General features: G+C 42.6%; 3 protein-coding genes across 4 annotated transcripts; 2 read left to right on the top strand and 1 right to left on the bottom strand.

Annotated features, from left to right (window-relative positions):
* Nucleotides 1-417: 417 nt before the first annotated feature.
* On the bottom strand, nt 418-3,020 carry LOC115584397 (chymotrypsin-like elastase family member 2A). The gene is made up of 8 exons (XM_030421795.1): nt 2,882-3,020; nt 2,562-2,650; nt 2,381-2,478; nt 1,665-1,787; nt 1,421-1,557; nt 1,047-1,192; nt 786-938; nt 418-499 (listed from the first exon to the last, which is right to left on the bottom strand). Exons 1-8 carry the CDS (start codon nt 2,916-2,918, stop codon nt 482-484), a joined length of 801 nt encoding a protein of 266 aa, XP_030277655.1. The 5' UTR covers nt 2,919-3,020; the 3' UTR covers nt 418-481.
* A 1,095-nt stretch (nt 3,021-4,115) lies between these two features.
* Nucleotides 4,116-7,473, top strand: LOC115584357 (chymotrypsin-C-like). 2 transcript variants are annotated; one of them, XM_030421721.1, is made up of 8 exons: nt 4,116-4,186; nt 4,311-4,402; nt 5,314-5,411; nt 5,609-5,731; nt 5,852-5,988; nt 6,526-6,671; nt 7,027-7,179; nt 7,373-7,473. In XM_030421721.1, exons 1-8 carry the CDS (start codon nt 4,147-4,149, stop codon nt 7,388-7,390), a joined length of 807 nt encoding a protein of 268 aa, XP_030277581.1. In that variant the 5' UTR covers nt 4,116-4,146; the 3' UTR covers nt 7,391-7,473. The 2 variants fall into 2 exon arrangements, with proteins under 2 accessions (XP_030277581.1, XP_030277580.1); XM_030421720.1 differs by lacking the exon at nt 7,373-7,473 and having other exon boundaries at nt 7,027-7,218.
* A 120-nt stretch (nt 7,474-7,593) lies between these two features.
* On the top strand, nt 7,594-12,180 carry LOC115584359 (chymotrypsin-like elastase family member 2A). The gene is made up of 8 exons (XM_030421722.1): nt 7,594-7,855; nt 8,425-8,513; nt 8,743-8,840; nt 10,460-10,582; nt 10,706-10,842; nt 11,454-11,599; nt 11,809-11,961; nt 12,065-12,180. The coding sequence occupies exons 1-8, from the start codon at nt 7,816-7,818 to the stop codon at nt 12,080-12,082; spliced, it is 804 nt and encodes a 267-aa protein (XP_030277582.1). The 5' UTR covers nt 7,594-7,815; the 3' UTR covers nt 12,083-12,180.
* The last annotated feature ends 3,753 nt before the right edge of the window (nt 12,181-15,933 follow it).

The following is a 15,933-nucleotide window of genomic DNA, read 5'->3' as shown; positions in this document are numbered from 1 at the left end:
GTTGTCCTTTTTGTTTGTCTCCTGGTGTCGAAAGGCAATCAATCACATGAACAGCATGTAAAATAAACCAAGTGACAACATGCTGTGGTTATAAAGGAATTTTGTGAACTTTTTTTTTTATATAGGAATTTAGATGTGATTATAAAGGTTTGGAGAGTTTAGAAAGTTGTAAGCACCTTGGAAGTGCTCGAAAGGTGTTTTAATTTGACCTAAACTTAAAAGCTGTACAAACACTGATAGAGGTCAAGGAACCTCATCATTTTCCAAGAAGGCTTGTAATAAGAGAGATGATCATCACTAAACATACAACTACAATTAAAACAAAGCCTGTGAAGTTCCGTCAAGACTATTGTGTGATTGCTGTTGAACCAACACATAGGTTTGATGTTTGATGAAGAAAACACAGAAGACACTGGATTATCCACTACATTCTTTACTTGATGCTCAAGTGCAACAACAATGACAAAAACCAATCCACAGTTTAGTTGGAGGCCATCACCTGGAAAAAAAAGAGAGATGAGAGAATGTTTTAAAATGTGCAGTTCAATTTCGATTGAGATGAAGAGTACTGTGGTGTTTAATCATTTGTATGATTTCATTTAATAATTTCTGGAATATTACCAATGTTGCCAAAATGGGAAAAATAAGGAAAATAATGTTTATTCATCCTTTTAAATAAACCCCCTGCAGTCGACAGTCAACAGCAAATGGGCTAAATCTCCAGAGAGAAAGCCATGAGATCATTTGGTCTAATCTTTTACAATCAGGGGTTTTCTTTCACTTACGTTGTTGATCCAGCTCATGTAGGCGCTGACCCTGGTGAAGACGGAGGGCTTCTTGGGGTAGTTGCAGCCCATGCTGGAGCCGAAGCTCACCACACCATGGACCTCCCAGGAGCCATCGTGGCTCTGGCAGTTCAGGGGACCACCGGAGTCTCCCTAAAATAGAACCCAGAGACAGATGTGAGTATAAGGCTGGGATTTAGTTTTACAGGAACTTAGATAAAACTGTAGCAAGGTTTCTAAAATAAAACGAATCAGACTTACGTTGCAGCTAGCCAGCTGTCCGTCTCCTCCAGCACAGACCATGTTGGTTGTGACCAGGCTGCCCCACCAGTCATACCTGCTGCAGGTGGCATGGTCGACAACGGGGAGGAGGGCCTGCTGCAGAATGTCAGCAAGAGGACCTCCAGCTTTAGAAGAAAAGAGAGCAGTTAGATTCAGGGCTGGAGGCATGACTACCTTATTCAAGGCCGAGTCCATTCTAAAAACTCGGTCAGTTTCCATTCAAGAGCAGCTGAAAACGTTTTGAATTCAAGTTTCTTAAAGCTCAAAAATGTCTCTCAGGATTGTCAGATAATACAACATTGAATAATGTCGCCAGCCAGTTTCTTTTTTTTTCTTTGGTGGGTAGAACTTACTCCAGAGACGGCCCCAGCCAGTTACGTAGCAGGGAGCGTTGTTGGGCAGGACGTCTCCAGAGGCGGGAAGACAGGCAGCCTTGATGGAATTAGAGAAGGTGACGGGGTTCGCCAGCTTGATCAGGGCAATGTCGTTACTAGAGCGTGAATGCAAACAACACATTTAGGAACAGAATGCAAAGAGCAGGGGTACACCTACATCAGCAGGCTACCATGCAGGATGAAGGGAAATGACTGAGCCCACCGGATTCTGTAAGAGTCCCAGTTCTCGTGGACGATGATCTTGGAGGGGCTGATGGCGACGGAACCACCCTCATTGTTGGTGTCCAGGCTGTGTTTTCCCAGGTACACTCTGTAGGTGCGACTGCTGCTTGGCCACAATAAAACACAGAAACACGGGTCAGAGTTGCTTCGATCTGGAATCTATTCGGGGAGTCTTTTTTTAAAACTCTAAACTTAGTTACAACACGTACCAATACAGTTACTTCTGTTTCCATTGCATTACTAGAGGACTACTCCTGCAAACACACAGTATTCATTTAACTCTGAAAGAGGACCTATTGTGCCTTTTTTTGTTTTTTCCTTCCCTATAATGTGCTATAGGTTCTTGTGCACGTAAAAGATCTTGAACAGTAAAAAGGTCAGAGTTCCTGCCTCCTCTCTCCCACAGAGAACACTGCCCCTGAAACGCCTCATCAGTAGTCCCACCTTTGATTACGTGACATTGTGACCTCACACTACTTCACGGAGTCACACATTTGCATAATGAATGCCTAGCAGCTAGTGTTGCACGTGGAAACTGATTTGGCACAGCTGCTGTTTTAAAACGACAATACCTTTGTTTCCTCTCACAAAAGGGGGGAATAAAAACAGTGACAACAAGAAACATCAGTTTTAGCATCGGCTGAGTCCCCTGTGCCTCACAGACCTTCTTGATTTGACATTCTTTTTCAGTCTTACCCGATGCAGTGAGCAGCAGTGAGGACCCACTGGTTGCTGATCAGGGTGCCACCGCAGGTGTGGTAGAAGTTGCTTCCACTCTTGTACTGCAGAGATGCCTGAAGAGGAACAGATGTTTTATGAATTCAGGAAAAAGAGAGAGACAACACAGAATTGAAAGAAGTATATTAGAGGGGCATACCTGCCAGGGCCAGCTGCTCTGACGGACATCATCTCCACCAACCACCCTGGTGAGGATGGGAGGGTAGGTAGGCAGCCCACAACCGTAGGCTAAGAAACAACAGTATAGAATATGGGGATTTACAATGGGGCCTTAACATCAGCCGTAATTTAAACGTGTATTCTTTCTCTATCAAAAGTAATGTTTTTCAGCACTAATTGCGACTCTGTCTAACTCGATGTACTCAGTCAGATTTCTGCAACTCCTCGTGTAGAGAGGTTGGACAGTTGTATGTAGAAACACATTTAATGGACTGATCAGAAAAGTATATCAGAACTCACCGCAAGCGATACACAAAGCCAAGATCACGAACTTCATTGTGACTGTCTTCAGCAGAAGTTCGGGGGATCTGCTCTTCCTTATATACTGCTTTTACAGACCTGTTTAAAGGCGTCGCATGTGTTGCTCAACATTTGCCTCAGGTTGGCCAGGGAAAAGTAGGTAGGAAAAATAAATCAACCTTGGAGATAAGCGACCACAGATATCCCCAAATACACCTTATCGCCCCGAGCCAACCTCTGTGTGAACCTCACAGGTGTCTCACAGGGACCTGAGTCAGTCAGGTCTTTCAGCTTTACGTAAGAGTTGATGTTCGCACTCTTGTGGTCTCTGTTAAAGAATATAAAAGTACGGTCCTATTGAGAACATACACAAAGTTCACTTTTACAACAGCAGTCAGTTTCGGCTCAGGTCAGCAGAAATTGTACTGTTCATTTTGCATATGAATAATGACAATCCAAGAACTGCAAAATATGTTAGTATGTGCTTTTATATATTGTAGATACGTGAGCAATTTATTTTACAAATCCCACATCTGTTTAAATACATGGTTCAGAGACACACAACACTGCAAATACTGCAACAAAACATGGTTGTTTTGTAGCCACAATTATAGGGAATAAACATTACTGATAGATTTTTTTGAACCGCTGCCGACATTCATGTACAATCACATATTTAGTCAGCTGTTGCAATATTTTTACTGTGATGCAGGAGGTAGTGGATCACCGCAGAGGAATCATTGTGTGATCGTTGTTAGAACCAAACCTTGTGATCACACCAGCTTTTTGGTAAATATATGTGTAGAAGTAAAATTCAGTATTTCAAGTATTTCAAGTTCATGTATTTGTTATTCGACAGCAAAGGGTGGCACAGCAAGCTCTACTAACAATGTTGCACAGGTTCATTCAGCATTTTCTTGAGAAGTAGAAACTTCAGATTTCTCTATAAAAGGAAATCAAGAAGAGAGAGGGCTACATTTGATATGGAGCATGGCTCTTTGTGTCAACTCCAGCTCTTGATGTTGAAAACGAGTAGACTTGTTCAACAAAATGATATATATCTCCAGGACACACTGGCCTTGACCTCGTATTCTGGGTCATCTGTGGCCAATTTGATGTTCTGATGTCCACTTGGCTCCACCTCATCGTTTTGATTCATCAAAGGTACATTTCCACGAATTCGATCCAGTTTCTGTGAGTTGCATAACATTGTGGGAGGTATAAATATATCAGATGTTTTGCTGCAAACTTGTGGAGATTCAGACATGATGAATTTTGTGGTTCTCGCTCTCTTTGTTGCAGGCGGTAAGGATCTCTGATACACAACACAGTTACAGCATTTTGTCTACCAGCCGAACACAGTTTTACAGTTGTGCGCGCCCTTTCGCATTTTTAAAAAAAAAGAGTTTGTCTCTGTCTGTCCTCTCAGCCTATGGGTGCGGCCAGCCAGCCGTCACCCCTCTGGTGACCAGCAGGGTGGTTGGAGGAGTGGATGTCAACGCTCACAGCTGGCCCTGGCAGGTAAAACATGCTGAGTGAGGAGTTTTACTCTGAAAATGTGATATCAGCTGTCTGAAAAGCACTTTTTCAGACGACAGACTTCAAGAGAGTTAAATAGATTGTAGGCATATAGCTAAAATATACAGTGCAGTATGGGACAAGTAGAGTGCAGACTACAAGCATTTCATCAAGCAATGTGGAGTCAGAACATAATCAATTCGAAATGCTTTACAGAAGGCAAATAACTGTAGAACAATGATAAAAAGAAACAGACAGAAAGTCAGTTTTCACTTAAGATTTGGCAAAAGTCAGGGTGCATTTAATCTTGAAAAGAGACAAAGAATAATATAACTAGGCCACAAAATAAAAAAAAATGAATAAGATAAATACCAAAAAAGAAAGAATGGGGAGCACCTCCTGCAAGTCTTTGAGGGGAGACACAGAAAAGTCATATAACAATAGATATAGATATATAAGTAATATTATATTGTTTTCCGGTGATAATGGTTTAAATTGTATTTGTTTTCTTGAGACCACAAGTTATCTATGTTATCATCACTGAATAATAAGTGTTTATCTCGAGATCTTGAGCTTTGTTAACAAGTTAGTAATCATGAGAGAAAGATTGTTCCCTCTTATTCCGTATAGCTTAATGTCTATTTATTTATACCAGGAGTGCCGTGCCAGCATGCATACATGACAAAATTAACAAGAATAGCAGTTGACCAAAGCGGAAAAATGTCAGACCAGGGAGTAGCCTTTAATAAACCAAACTCACACAGAGCAGCGTGTATGTAAGGGTCCATTCTTATGAATCTCACAAAGCCATTTTCTCATGATTGGTTGAAAAACGGAGGAAATAATGTGTCTGAGCAATGACCAGCAAGACTAATAAGATAAAACTCTTGATTGTGTTCACGTGTATGTTGTAGATTTCCCTTCAGTACAACAGAGAGGGCGAGTGGAGACACACCTGTGGAGGCACTCTGATCTCCAACCAGTGGGTCCTCACCGCTGCTCACTGCATCAGGTAAGAAACAGAGGAGCCCAACAGCAATTCATGACAGGTTAACATAATGGAACACTGGCACAAGTCCATATATTAGCAATCACAGACACCATGGTTGGTCGTCGACTAGTGGTTGTTTTTTGATATCTAGAAATGTAATGTTTGAGGTCTGAAGTCATACACCACTGCTTTAAATCCTCCTCTCTGTCAATATGCAGCAGTGGCAGGGAGTACAGAGTGGCCATGGGAAAACACAACCTGGTGCAGACGGAGGACAGCGCTGTGTTCATGGGCCCTGCCAGCATCATCGTGCACGAGAAGTGGAACCCCTTGTTCATCCGGTAAAAAGTTACTTGGACATGAACCGCAAGAAAATCAAAAGGATACGATCATTTCGGCCAGTGCTGACTTTCAACGTACGTGTGTGTGTGTGTGTGTGTGTGTGTGTGTTTCCTCTGCAGTAATGACATTGCCCTGATCAAGCTGGAGTCCCCCGTCACCTTCTCTGACTCCATAATGGCCGCCTGTGTCCCTGCTGCCGGCGCCACCCTCGCCCATGACTTCCCCTGCTACGTCACCGGATGGGGCCGCCTGTACAGTGAGTGCACAGTCTCCTTCCTCAGTTTGAGACCAAACCGGTTTGCTATGTGTGTTTCAACAGTAAGGCATTTTGACAACTGCAGCTGAGCTGATCAGTTTCTTAGTATTTGGGTTGGTACACAGTCCAACTGCAGTATTTGACCACTATAGAGTTAATATACTATATATAAGTTATTTTCTGCTACTTTATACTTCCACTCTGCTGCATTTTGGAGAGAAATATTGAACTTGTACTCCACGACATGTATTTAATACATTGTTAATTTGCAGAGCCAAAGCAGAATATTTGAATTTAATACGATTTATTAGCAACTGCATAAAAAGACACTGATTCTGAAAATGTTAAACAGTGAATCTGATTGGCCAAGCCAGGGTGACAATCATTCATTCGACCCATAGTATACAGTATACACATGAACATACATGTAAATACATGTAGACTGATTTTATATAAATATATATATAATTATCTCTCACTTGTCTTTAACCTGAACTGAACTCCAGCATGTATTATATTCATCTCTCCTTCTCACAGCTGGAGGTCCCATTGCTGACATCCTGCAGCAGGCCCTCCTGCCCGTGGTGGACCACGCCACCTGCAGCAAATCTGACTGGTGGAGTTTCCAGGTGAAGGACACCATGGTCTGCGCAGGAGGAGACGGAGTCGTGTCTGGTTGTAATGTGAGTCTATTATAATGAATGACACATAATGAGACATCATACTGTAGCATCAATGCCTTCTGACATCAAGTGACACTGGTCTGTCCTTAACATCTGGCATATATTATAGACCAAACGATGAATCGGCTAACGGAGAAGATAATCTACAGAGTCATCGATAGTGTGATAGTGATAGTGTCAATAACTGTTCAGAAAAAAAGTCAGAAAACGTTCTCCTCTATTTGTGAGTGACAATTCGTGTTTCAGAGGACAGTTTACGCTGAGAACACTAACCCAGTGTCTTTAAAGGACAGGACCTACTTGTTAGTTTGTTGAATTTGTACACTGATCACATGTTTTCTGTCACGTGAATCAGGGAGACTCTGGCGGCCCTTTGAACTGCAAGAACTCTGCTGGTTCCTGGGAGGTTCACGGCATCGTCAGCTTCGGCTCCGGGCTCAAATGCAACTTGAAGCAGAAGCCCACCGTCTTCACCAAAGTCAGCTCCTACGTCGACTGGATCAACTCTGTAAGCCCCCGAACCTCTCACTGACACACCTCAGAGATTGAAGGCTGAAAAACTACAACTGTTAGATTTTTATTTGTGTTATTTTAACGATAAGAATAGAAAGAAGATGAACCGATTAAAACAAATGATCGTTGTCTTATTACTTAAAACACAATGGACTTAATCTAACATGTCTTTATCTTCTCCTCTACAGAAAATGGTGGCCTATTGAAACGACAGGCTTTCCGTACCAAAGTCGCCATGTGCACATATCAAATAAATAAAATGTGGAGCTGTTAATGAAATGAAAAAAAATGTCAAGATTTTGTGTTATTCACTGTTTTGCTCATGTTTTGTCGTAGTCCTCAGGGCAGCAGCCTATGTATATGAAATAAGTAAATCAATAAAGTGCAACAGAATCCTGATTCTTAAACAACAGAGGAGGGTCCAGTGTTAGCAGATGGGAGCGGTGATGTGAAAACCCTATCACCAGCCACATGCTGCGTCCTCAGCCTCAAACCACTTGTTTGTTCTTCTGCACGTTAACCCCGGTTTCTCAGGAAAGTCTATACGCTGTTTGGAAGTTACTAACAAACAGTATAAATACAAGCCTCTTCTTGACATTGAATTTCGGCCTTCGTCACATACTCTACGGTCATGAGGAGCCTGCTGGTGCTGACGTTTCTGGTAGCTGGCGGTAAGACGGATTCACTCTTCTCACCGAGTAGCTTTAAATGTATTTGCTGTAATATAGTCCAGATAATTAGTTCCAAGTAAGTCTTTCAGAGGGTGATAATAATCGTTGTCCATTCTGTCCTATAAGTAATCAAATACTGGCAAGAAGTTGAAAGGGTACTAAAAATCTGCACTCAATTACAAGTGAAACTACTGGTGTAAAAGTACAAAAGCATTCATCTCAAACATTACTCACTGGAGTATTAGTTACTTTAGTAACCTGGTAAAGGTGGATGTTTAATGCGTAATCATTGTCAAATTGCTCCCACCTCCTGCTCTGTTCTGCTCAGAGGTCACTTCTCCTGTGCCTGCTGCAGAGGAGAGCCCTACTGGCAACAAAAAAGAAGAGGAAAGGTTTAGTTGTGAACAGAAATTGCATTAATTATATGTGCGTATTTGTCAAACTGTTTCACGTGAGCCAGGCCGAATAACAATTACAGCAGTCCTGTCACATCCAAGCATTGGAATCTGTAAGGTGCAAAAGGTATTGGAACATCTCTATTCACAATATACGTTATCATTTCATCCCAGCCTGTGGATGTGGCCTTCCCACTCTCCCTCCTGTGCTGAGCAGGGTGGTGGCGGGAGAGGACGTCAGGCCTCACAGCTGGCCCTGGCAGGTGAGGTCTGCTCCTCATGTGCAAAAAATATATTGACGATGACAACACTACATTTTCATTTTACCTATCTTTACAATTTTACTCTCTGAATCTTGTGATAACTTCTGATTCTGATCCAGGAGCAGGTATATATAGAGGGATGATGAGGGATGAACTGGATTTGTGGGGCGTTGGAGAGACATTTCATTGTGTAGTAATGCACCCTTGCCTTCTGCTGGGCTCCGCACAGATCTCGCTCCAGTCAGACAGCAGTGGGCGCTGGCAGCACGTCTGTGGAGGAACCCTCCTCTCCTCTGAATGGGTCCTCACTGCTGCACACTGCATCAAGTATGTTTAACTCAGGCTGCCAATATTATCACAATTACACAAGTGTTCTCCATCCTTTCCAAAAACTTGCATCTGTGGTAAATCACATATTTATAATATGCATACATACACATATACACTACCAGTCAAAAGTTTAGACACACCTTTTCCTTAATGGTTTTTCTTTATTTTCATGACTATTTACATTGTGGATTCTCACTGAAGGCATCAAAACTATGAATGATCACATATAGAATTATGTAGTGAACAAAAAAGTGTGAAATAACTCTAAAGATGTTTCATATTTAAGATTCCTCAAAGTAGCCACCCTTTGCTTTGGTTACAGTTTTTTTTCACGTCCCAGGTGTGCCTTGTCAGGGTTCATTTTTTAAAGTTCTTGCCTTCTTAATGGGGTTGGGTCCATCAGTTGTGTTGTGCAGAAGTCAGGTTGGTACACAGCCTGACAGCCCTATTTGACACCTGTTAGAATTCATATTATGGCAAGACCCAATCAGCTAAGTAAAGAGAAACGACAGTCCATCATTACTTTAAGAACTGACGGTCAGTCAGTCCGGAAAATAGCAAAAACTTTGAATGTGTCCCCAAGTGCAGTCGCAAAAACCATCAATCGCTACGATGAAACTGGCTTACGTGAGGACCGCCCCAGGAAGAAAAACCAAGCGTCACCTCTGCTGCTGAGGATAAGTTCATCCAAGTCACCAGCCTCAGAAATCGCAAGTTAACAGCACCTCAGATAAGAGCCCAGATAAATGCCACACAGAGTTCTAGTAGCAGACACATCTCTACACCAACTGTTCAGAGGAAACTGCGCGAATCAGGCCGTTATGGTCAAATAGCTGCTAAAAAACCACTACTAAGGAAAAGCAACAAGCAGAATTGATTTGTTTGGGCCAAGAAAAACAAGGAACCCAATCGAGATGGTTTGGGATGAGATGGACTGCAGCATGAAGGCAAAAGGGTCAACAAGTGCTCAGCATCTCTGGGAACTCCTTCAAAGACTGTTGGAAACCATTTCAGGTGACGACCTCATGAAGCTCATCGAGAAAATGCAAAGAGTGTGCAAAGCAGTAATAAAAGCAAAGGGTGGCTACTTTGAAGAATCTAAAATATAAAACATGTTTTGAGTTATTTCACACTTTTTTGTTTACAACATAATTCCATATGTGTTCATTCATAGTTTCGATGCCTTCAGTGAGAATATACAATGTAAATACTCATGAAAATAAAGAAAAAACATTAAATGAGAAGGTGTGTCCAAACTTTTGACTGGTAGTGTATATCCCCAAAAATAGATAATAGAAATACTGCTCCGTTCAACAGGAAATGATGATGCATTTAGCTATATCTGTGACTGAGAGTCATCTCACAAGATATGCTCATTTTGAGAATGAGCAAATAAAAAAAAGGCTGGTCCTTCTAGAATCAGCAGCAATGGCCACCGTGTAGAGAAACCAGCCAGTGCAGGGTTTGCTCACCCAAACAACCATGTGTTACCTATACAGGACTGCTAAGCATCTGCAAGCCACCACCACCTAAATAACAGTGTTGTACACACAGGCATAAGAGTCAGTGCTACTGTCCAATCCCCCCCTAACACCATGTCATCTGCTACGCCACAGTGACCGCTACAACTACAGAGTGGAGCTGGGTAAACACAGCCTGAAGACAAGCGAGGAGGGTTCGGTCGCCCTGAGGGCAGCTGCAATCATCTCTCATGAGGACTACAACATCCTGCTCAGCCGGTAACAGCTACGGCCGCCCCACACAGCTCAGTATTACCTCATGAGCAAAAGATGAAGTCGATGTAGCAAAACATCAATACAACATAAACCATGTTTTTCATTCTACCTCCTAAATGTTTGCAGTAATGACATTGCCCTGATCAAGCTGTCCTCCTCCGTCATCTTCTCGGACACCATCATGCCCGCCTGCCTCCCAGACGGGGGCGTTGTCCTCCCCCACAGAGCTCCCTGCTATGTCACCGGCTGGGGTCGACTCTCCAGTGAGTGTATACACCTCGGCAGAATGAATCATCGTCAGTCTGCATTACACACTTTTCCACTCTGATTTACTGAATGCCAGCTGAGTGGGGCCAACACAGTTTCTGTTGCACCTGTCAGTCACATTCAGGGCAAACATTGGGGTCGAAGCCAGAAATATCCTACAACCACATAGGTTAGAAAAATGTGACATAACCATCATCCTGTTTATCAAGCAGTAGACCTTGCCATATCTGGAGGAGAGTCTCACTCGTTCTGTAGTTCAGGGGCTGCGTGCTTTGTGCCTCTGGGTTAAAATGTCACTGCTGCAGCTCCTCGCACCTCGGCTCAGGGCCCAGTACTCACCGTGTCCAGCCAGCATGTTAATATTTTGGCTGCACTTTGTTTTGTGATTTATTGTGATGCTAGCTGGCCAATGGCTTTAGCTGTACAGCCCCCTCGTCTTGTGGAAGACTCAAGACAGGCTGTTCAATTATTTCAAAGACATGACGTTTGGTGTCAATCAATGGGGCTTAAGCAGACATTATCTCCATCCAGCGGCTAGCCTGTCCCTCAAGTGAACCTCCCTCAAAGCAAAGTCTCGTTTCTTACCACTGTTATGCCATCCCCACAGCTGGTGGTGCTCTGGCTGACGTCCTGCAGCAGGCTTTCCTGCCAGTGGTTGGCCACGACATCTGCTCACAGCCTGACTGGTGGAGCGTCCTGGCCACAGACAAGATGGTCTGTGCTGGAGGTGACGGCGTCACCGCCGGGTGTAATGTGAGTTAAAACAAGCAGCTGTAATTAAAAACAATGACGGCAGTTGGTAATGTTATCCGTTACATTTCCATCCATCACAGTGTAAAAGACAATAAAGTAGTTTAGAGATTCGCTTTCATATGGTGTAAAAGGAATTTTCAAACTGGTAAAATTGCCTTTAACTGTCTGTACATAAGCAGCTAGTCAACAGTGTGTGTGCTCACCCACAGGGAGACTCTGGTGGCCCCCTGAACTGTCAGAACCCTGATGGCTCCTGGGATGTCCACGGTGTGGTGAGCTTCGGTTCTGGTCAGGGCTGCAACGTCCTCCAGAAGCCCACTGTCTTTACACAAGTCAGCTCCTACATCGACTGGATGAACACAGTGAGGACCATTTTCATTTTGTGGTTAACATGCCAGCATAAACAATGTAACTTCAAGAAACCAGTCATGCCAATTATAATGTCTTCTGTTGCTTCCTCTGCAGGTTATGACCAATTACTGAAGAGGCTGTTAAAGTGCTTTCTATGTCTGTGTCTGTCACTATCCATCTGTATCTGTTTCAGGGATCCAGTGAGATCCAAAATAAAAACAAAAACAAAGGTTTCTCTCTTCAGTGATTTAGAGTGATGTGGCATGAGTGGTGAATTTGAAAAGTCACCATATATTGTGACAAAGTGTGTGTGTGTGTGTGTGTGTGTGTGTGTGTGTGTGCTTTAAACCATCTATAGGGTATATAGGGTGTTGCCAATAACACCACTACTACCATTGTAACCAATACCTCTACCACCGCTGCCACGAACAATGATATATAATAATGTATAACGATAATGAAAATAATAATACACACATCAAATGAATCAATTAACTAATTTAAAATAACTTCATCATAAAGTTACAGGGACGTCAGGATGTCACACTATGGACATGCGAGGGGCTTGTCGTACAGCGCAGCCTAAAGGTTGTCCTGTAGTTCGCCACATGACAGGTTTTTATAGTAAAGTAAGATATATTTGGAAGCAATATATGGAAGCCAAGCCCATGCAAATTGATGAAAACGTAGCCTTGATATTTGTGATATTAAAAAGTGGAAAATGAGAACAGCCATCGTGTAACTTTCAGTAACATTCAGTGCTACAAATGGACACTTCAGCGTACCGGCACACCGACTTTACACTCTCCTCTGCATCGCTCACAACAAGTAGCCTCGCTTTTCTTTCCCTTTTTCCTCGCAAAGCTGGGAGGCGTTCAATTTATTTTCTAACCCTGCCGACGCTGACGGGAGTTTATGTGGCACAATTTGGTGACAAATATTATTTACAGTAAGGGGCGGGAACCGTCCTCTGAGACGGATGAGCCCAGAGGAAGCACTCTCTCTCTCGGGCTTGTTGTTGGATGGAGAGAAAGTATGTGGGGAAATAACTTTGGTATGTATCCTCTGTTTATATGGTGATAGTCCAGTTTTCTGCAGTCGGAAGCACCTGTAAACACAGAAATAAACTAAGCAAGTGCTAATATTTAAACATGCTAGATGATTTGCTGTGTGTGAGAAAGTTTTTCTTTCTCTGGTCCCTTTAAGCTATTTAATCTGGTGTGTAGTTTTAATGCTGGGAAAATGCACTTCAGCAGTAAAGATTTATAATATCTGATGATCATAAAACCTGTGGCTAACGCCCAATTGGGGGATTCAGTCTGGGCAAAAGGCACACTAGTTTTTGCTGCTAAAGGGCACCCCAGAGGATATTTTATCACGTTTTGTGGCTCATCAGGTCAGTGTAGAAGCAACTCATATATCGCCAATACAATTTGTCATTCTTTCTAAGGTGCTTTAATCGCAACCTGGGGACAAATAATGTTTTTTGAATTGAATTGAATTGTTACGGGGTGGGGTAGTGTGAATTTGCCAAAAAAAAAAGTATGTAATGAACTAGTTGGGTTATGTTTTTGTTGTTGCCAGGCTTCATTCTGAGTGACACCCTCACCTAAAAACAGTAAAAAAAGGGGTCCAAATACTGTTCACCATATTCACACAGCGGCCATTTTCCTCTGACATCACACTCAGGGTTGGAATCTAAACTATGGCCTAAACTAGGGAATCTGACACTTCGTTTTCATTTCACTGCTTTCAGATTGATAAATTGTACATAAAAATGAAAATACAATGAAAAGTGAAAATCCAGAGGGATATTGGATCGTTTCTCAAGGTATAACAGCATATTTGATGACCCACTAGCTTCTGGTGGACAACAGCTAACGTTGGCATGCAACCACTTCCTGGTTATCCTGACGATACTGTTCGATAGGGTTACACTACGCAACAGGAAATGCACAAATTAGTAATGAAATATCAATACATGCCGGACACATTTCTTTAAGCCCGGAAGCTAATGCAAGCAAGAGAGCGGTTGAATGCTAACGTCAGCTAACGGGTTTTCAAATATGTAGTCTTACCTCAAATTATGGCACCGATGTCCCTCCAGATTTTCATTGTCCTCTACGTTTTCAGCTGCTACTCAACCTGTAAGTGATGAAATGATAACATAACAAGTGATGCATTTATACGACCTGCAACTCAGCAGCATGACATTACCCCAGCATTCCAGCTAACCTGCCAGAGCATGACGTTGGATGGACACAGCCAGCATCAGAACCAGCCGGGGTCACTGAAAGCGTTCGAGGAGATCTTGAGAAGAAAACAAACAGTAGCTTCAGCTCTGCTTGCTATTCTTTGTCTTCACCACAATTCAACAGATTTTCATAAACCTCTTCATAGTTCCATTACGCTACAAATGGTTCTTCATGTCCATGAGAATATACTGGACCCACTGCCTTAGACCACAAATCACAACTGTTATCAGCGAATAAGCCTGATGACTCACTCTGTACTCAGTGTTTCCCGGCAGTACACTCACCCTGTTGGGAACTCGCACTCATACAGACAGTGTTCCATAATGCATTGAGACAACACAGTACAGGCATCTGTGTGTTGGTGCCTGTTCACATGTCGTCTTCTGGTTAGGAGTAACCAGAGACAGTGTCCTCTTGTGTGTTGGGCCTGCTGGAAGGAGGATGTTACTATCTTGGCTGTTCCTCCTCCTGCAACATCTAGCGGGCTAATAGCTTTAGCAATGTAGCAGCCTGATCTTGTTGAAGAATCAAGATGGCCATGTGCAATGAGTGCTCAGGTAGAGTGAGCAAGGGCAGGCAGTTAGTCAATCAGGTTTAATAAGTTTTATTTAATAGGTTCTCCTGTTGTTTTTTTTTCCTTTTAGGTTTATTGGTTTCTTAGTGTATTAGGTTTAACATTAGGTTTACCTGACTTGATTATGCTCAGCTTACTGCCTTTTGGCAATCTGATAGAGATCATGTATTGCAACACCTTTAACGAGACTTTCCTGTGAGCTTCCTGTCTTTTACAGGAATTTCAGGGACACACTTTTGCACAACTGAACTGTGATTTAAGCTCAGCTAGACGTTGCAACATAACGGAGACTCTGCCGGTAATAAAACTGTCTGTGAAGTTGTGCTACACATAGCTATAAACGATAGGATATAACATTTCAATAGGGTTTGGGTTGAAAAACTGTAAAAAAAAAAAAAAAAAAAAAAGAAAAAGAAAAAAAGATAATCCAGTTTAAACAATGTAGCTGTCTTGCAGTTAAATGGATCATGAGACATCCCATGCAGTCATTAGGTCTGGTATTATATGCCGTCCTCTAACCATCTACCCTGAACACCAGCTGTAACTGCAAACTTTATCTCCATCCAGCACCCCGCCTGTCTCCCTGAGTGAACCTGTAAAATCTTGTTTCTTACCCAAGTTACTTCTTTCCCACAGTTGGTGGTCGTCTGGCTGTAACATTTCCGCCTATCACGGTGTAAAAGACTCAGGGACGATACAAGCAAATAGTTTCAAATGGTGTAAAAGGGAGATTCAGCATTGATCACTGATAGTCATACCTCCTTACTGTCTGTAAGTAAGCAGCTAATCAAAGGTAGTAGGTGTGCTCACCCACAGGGAGACTCTGGTGGCCCTCCTGAATTGTCAGAACTCGGACGGCTCCTGGGAACGTCCACGATGTGGTGAGCTTTTGTTCTGTTACACAGGCACATACATCGACTGGATGAACACAGTGAGGAACATTTTCATTTTGTGGTTAACACACCAGCATATGTAATGTAACCTCAAGAAACCAAAACCCTGGCTTCCAAAAAAAGGAAGTGTGTTAGAACTGTGTCTTCTGTTGTTTCCTTCGCAGGTTATGATCAACTACTGGAAAGGATGTTGTCTAATTTATATACCGAATAAGTACAAGCGAAATTATCAGTGCAAACAAGTAAAGCTGAGGTACTGTC

This window comes from Sparus aurata, chromosome 7 (genome assembly GCF_900880675.1).
Source record: "Sparus aurata chromosome 7, fSpaAur1.1, whole genome shotgun sequence".
NCBI lineage: Eukaryota > Metazoa > Chordata > Actinopteri > Spariformes > Sparidae > Sparus > Sparus aurata.
This window is presented reverse-complemented; position numbering and strand designations above follow the sequence as displayed.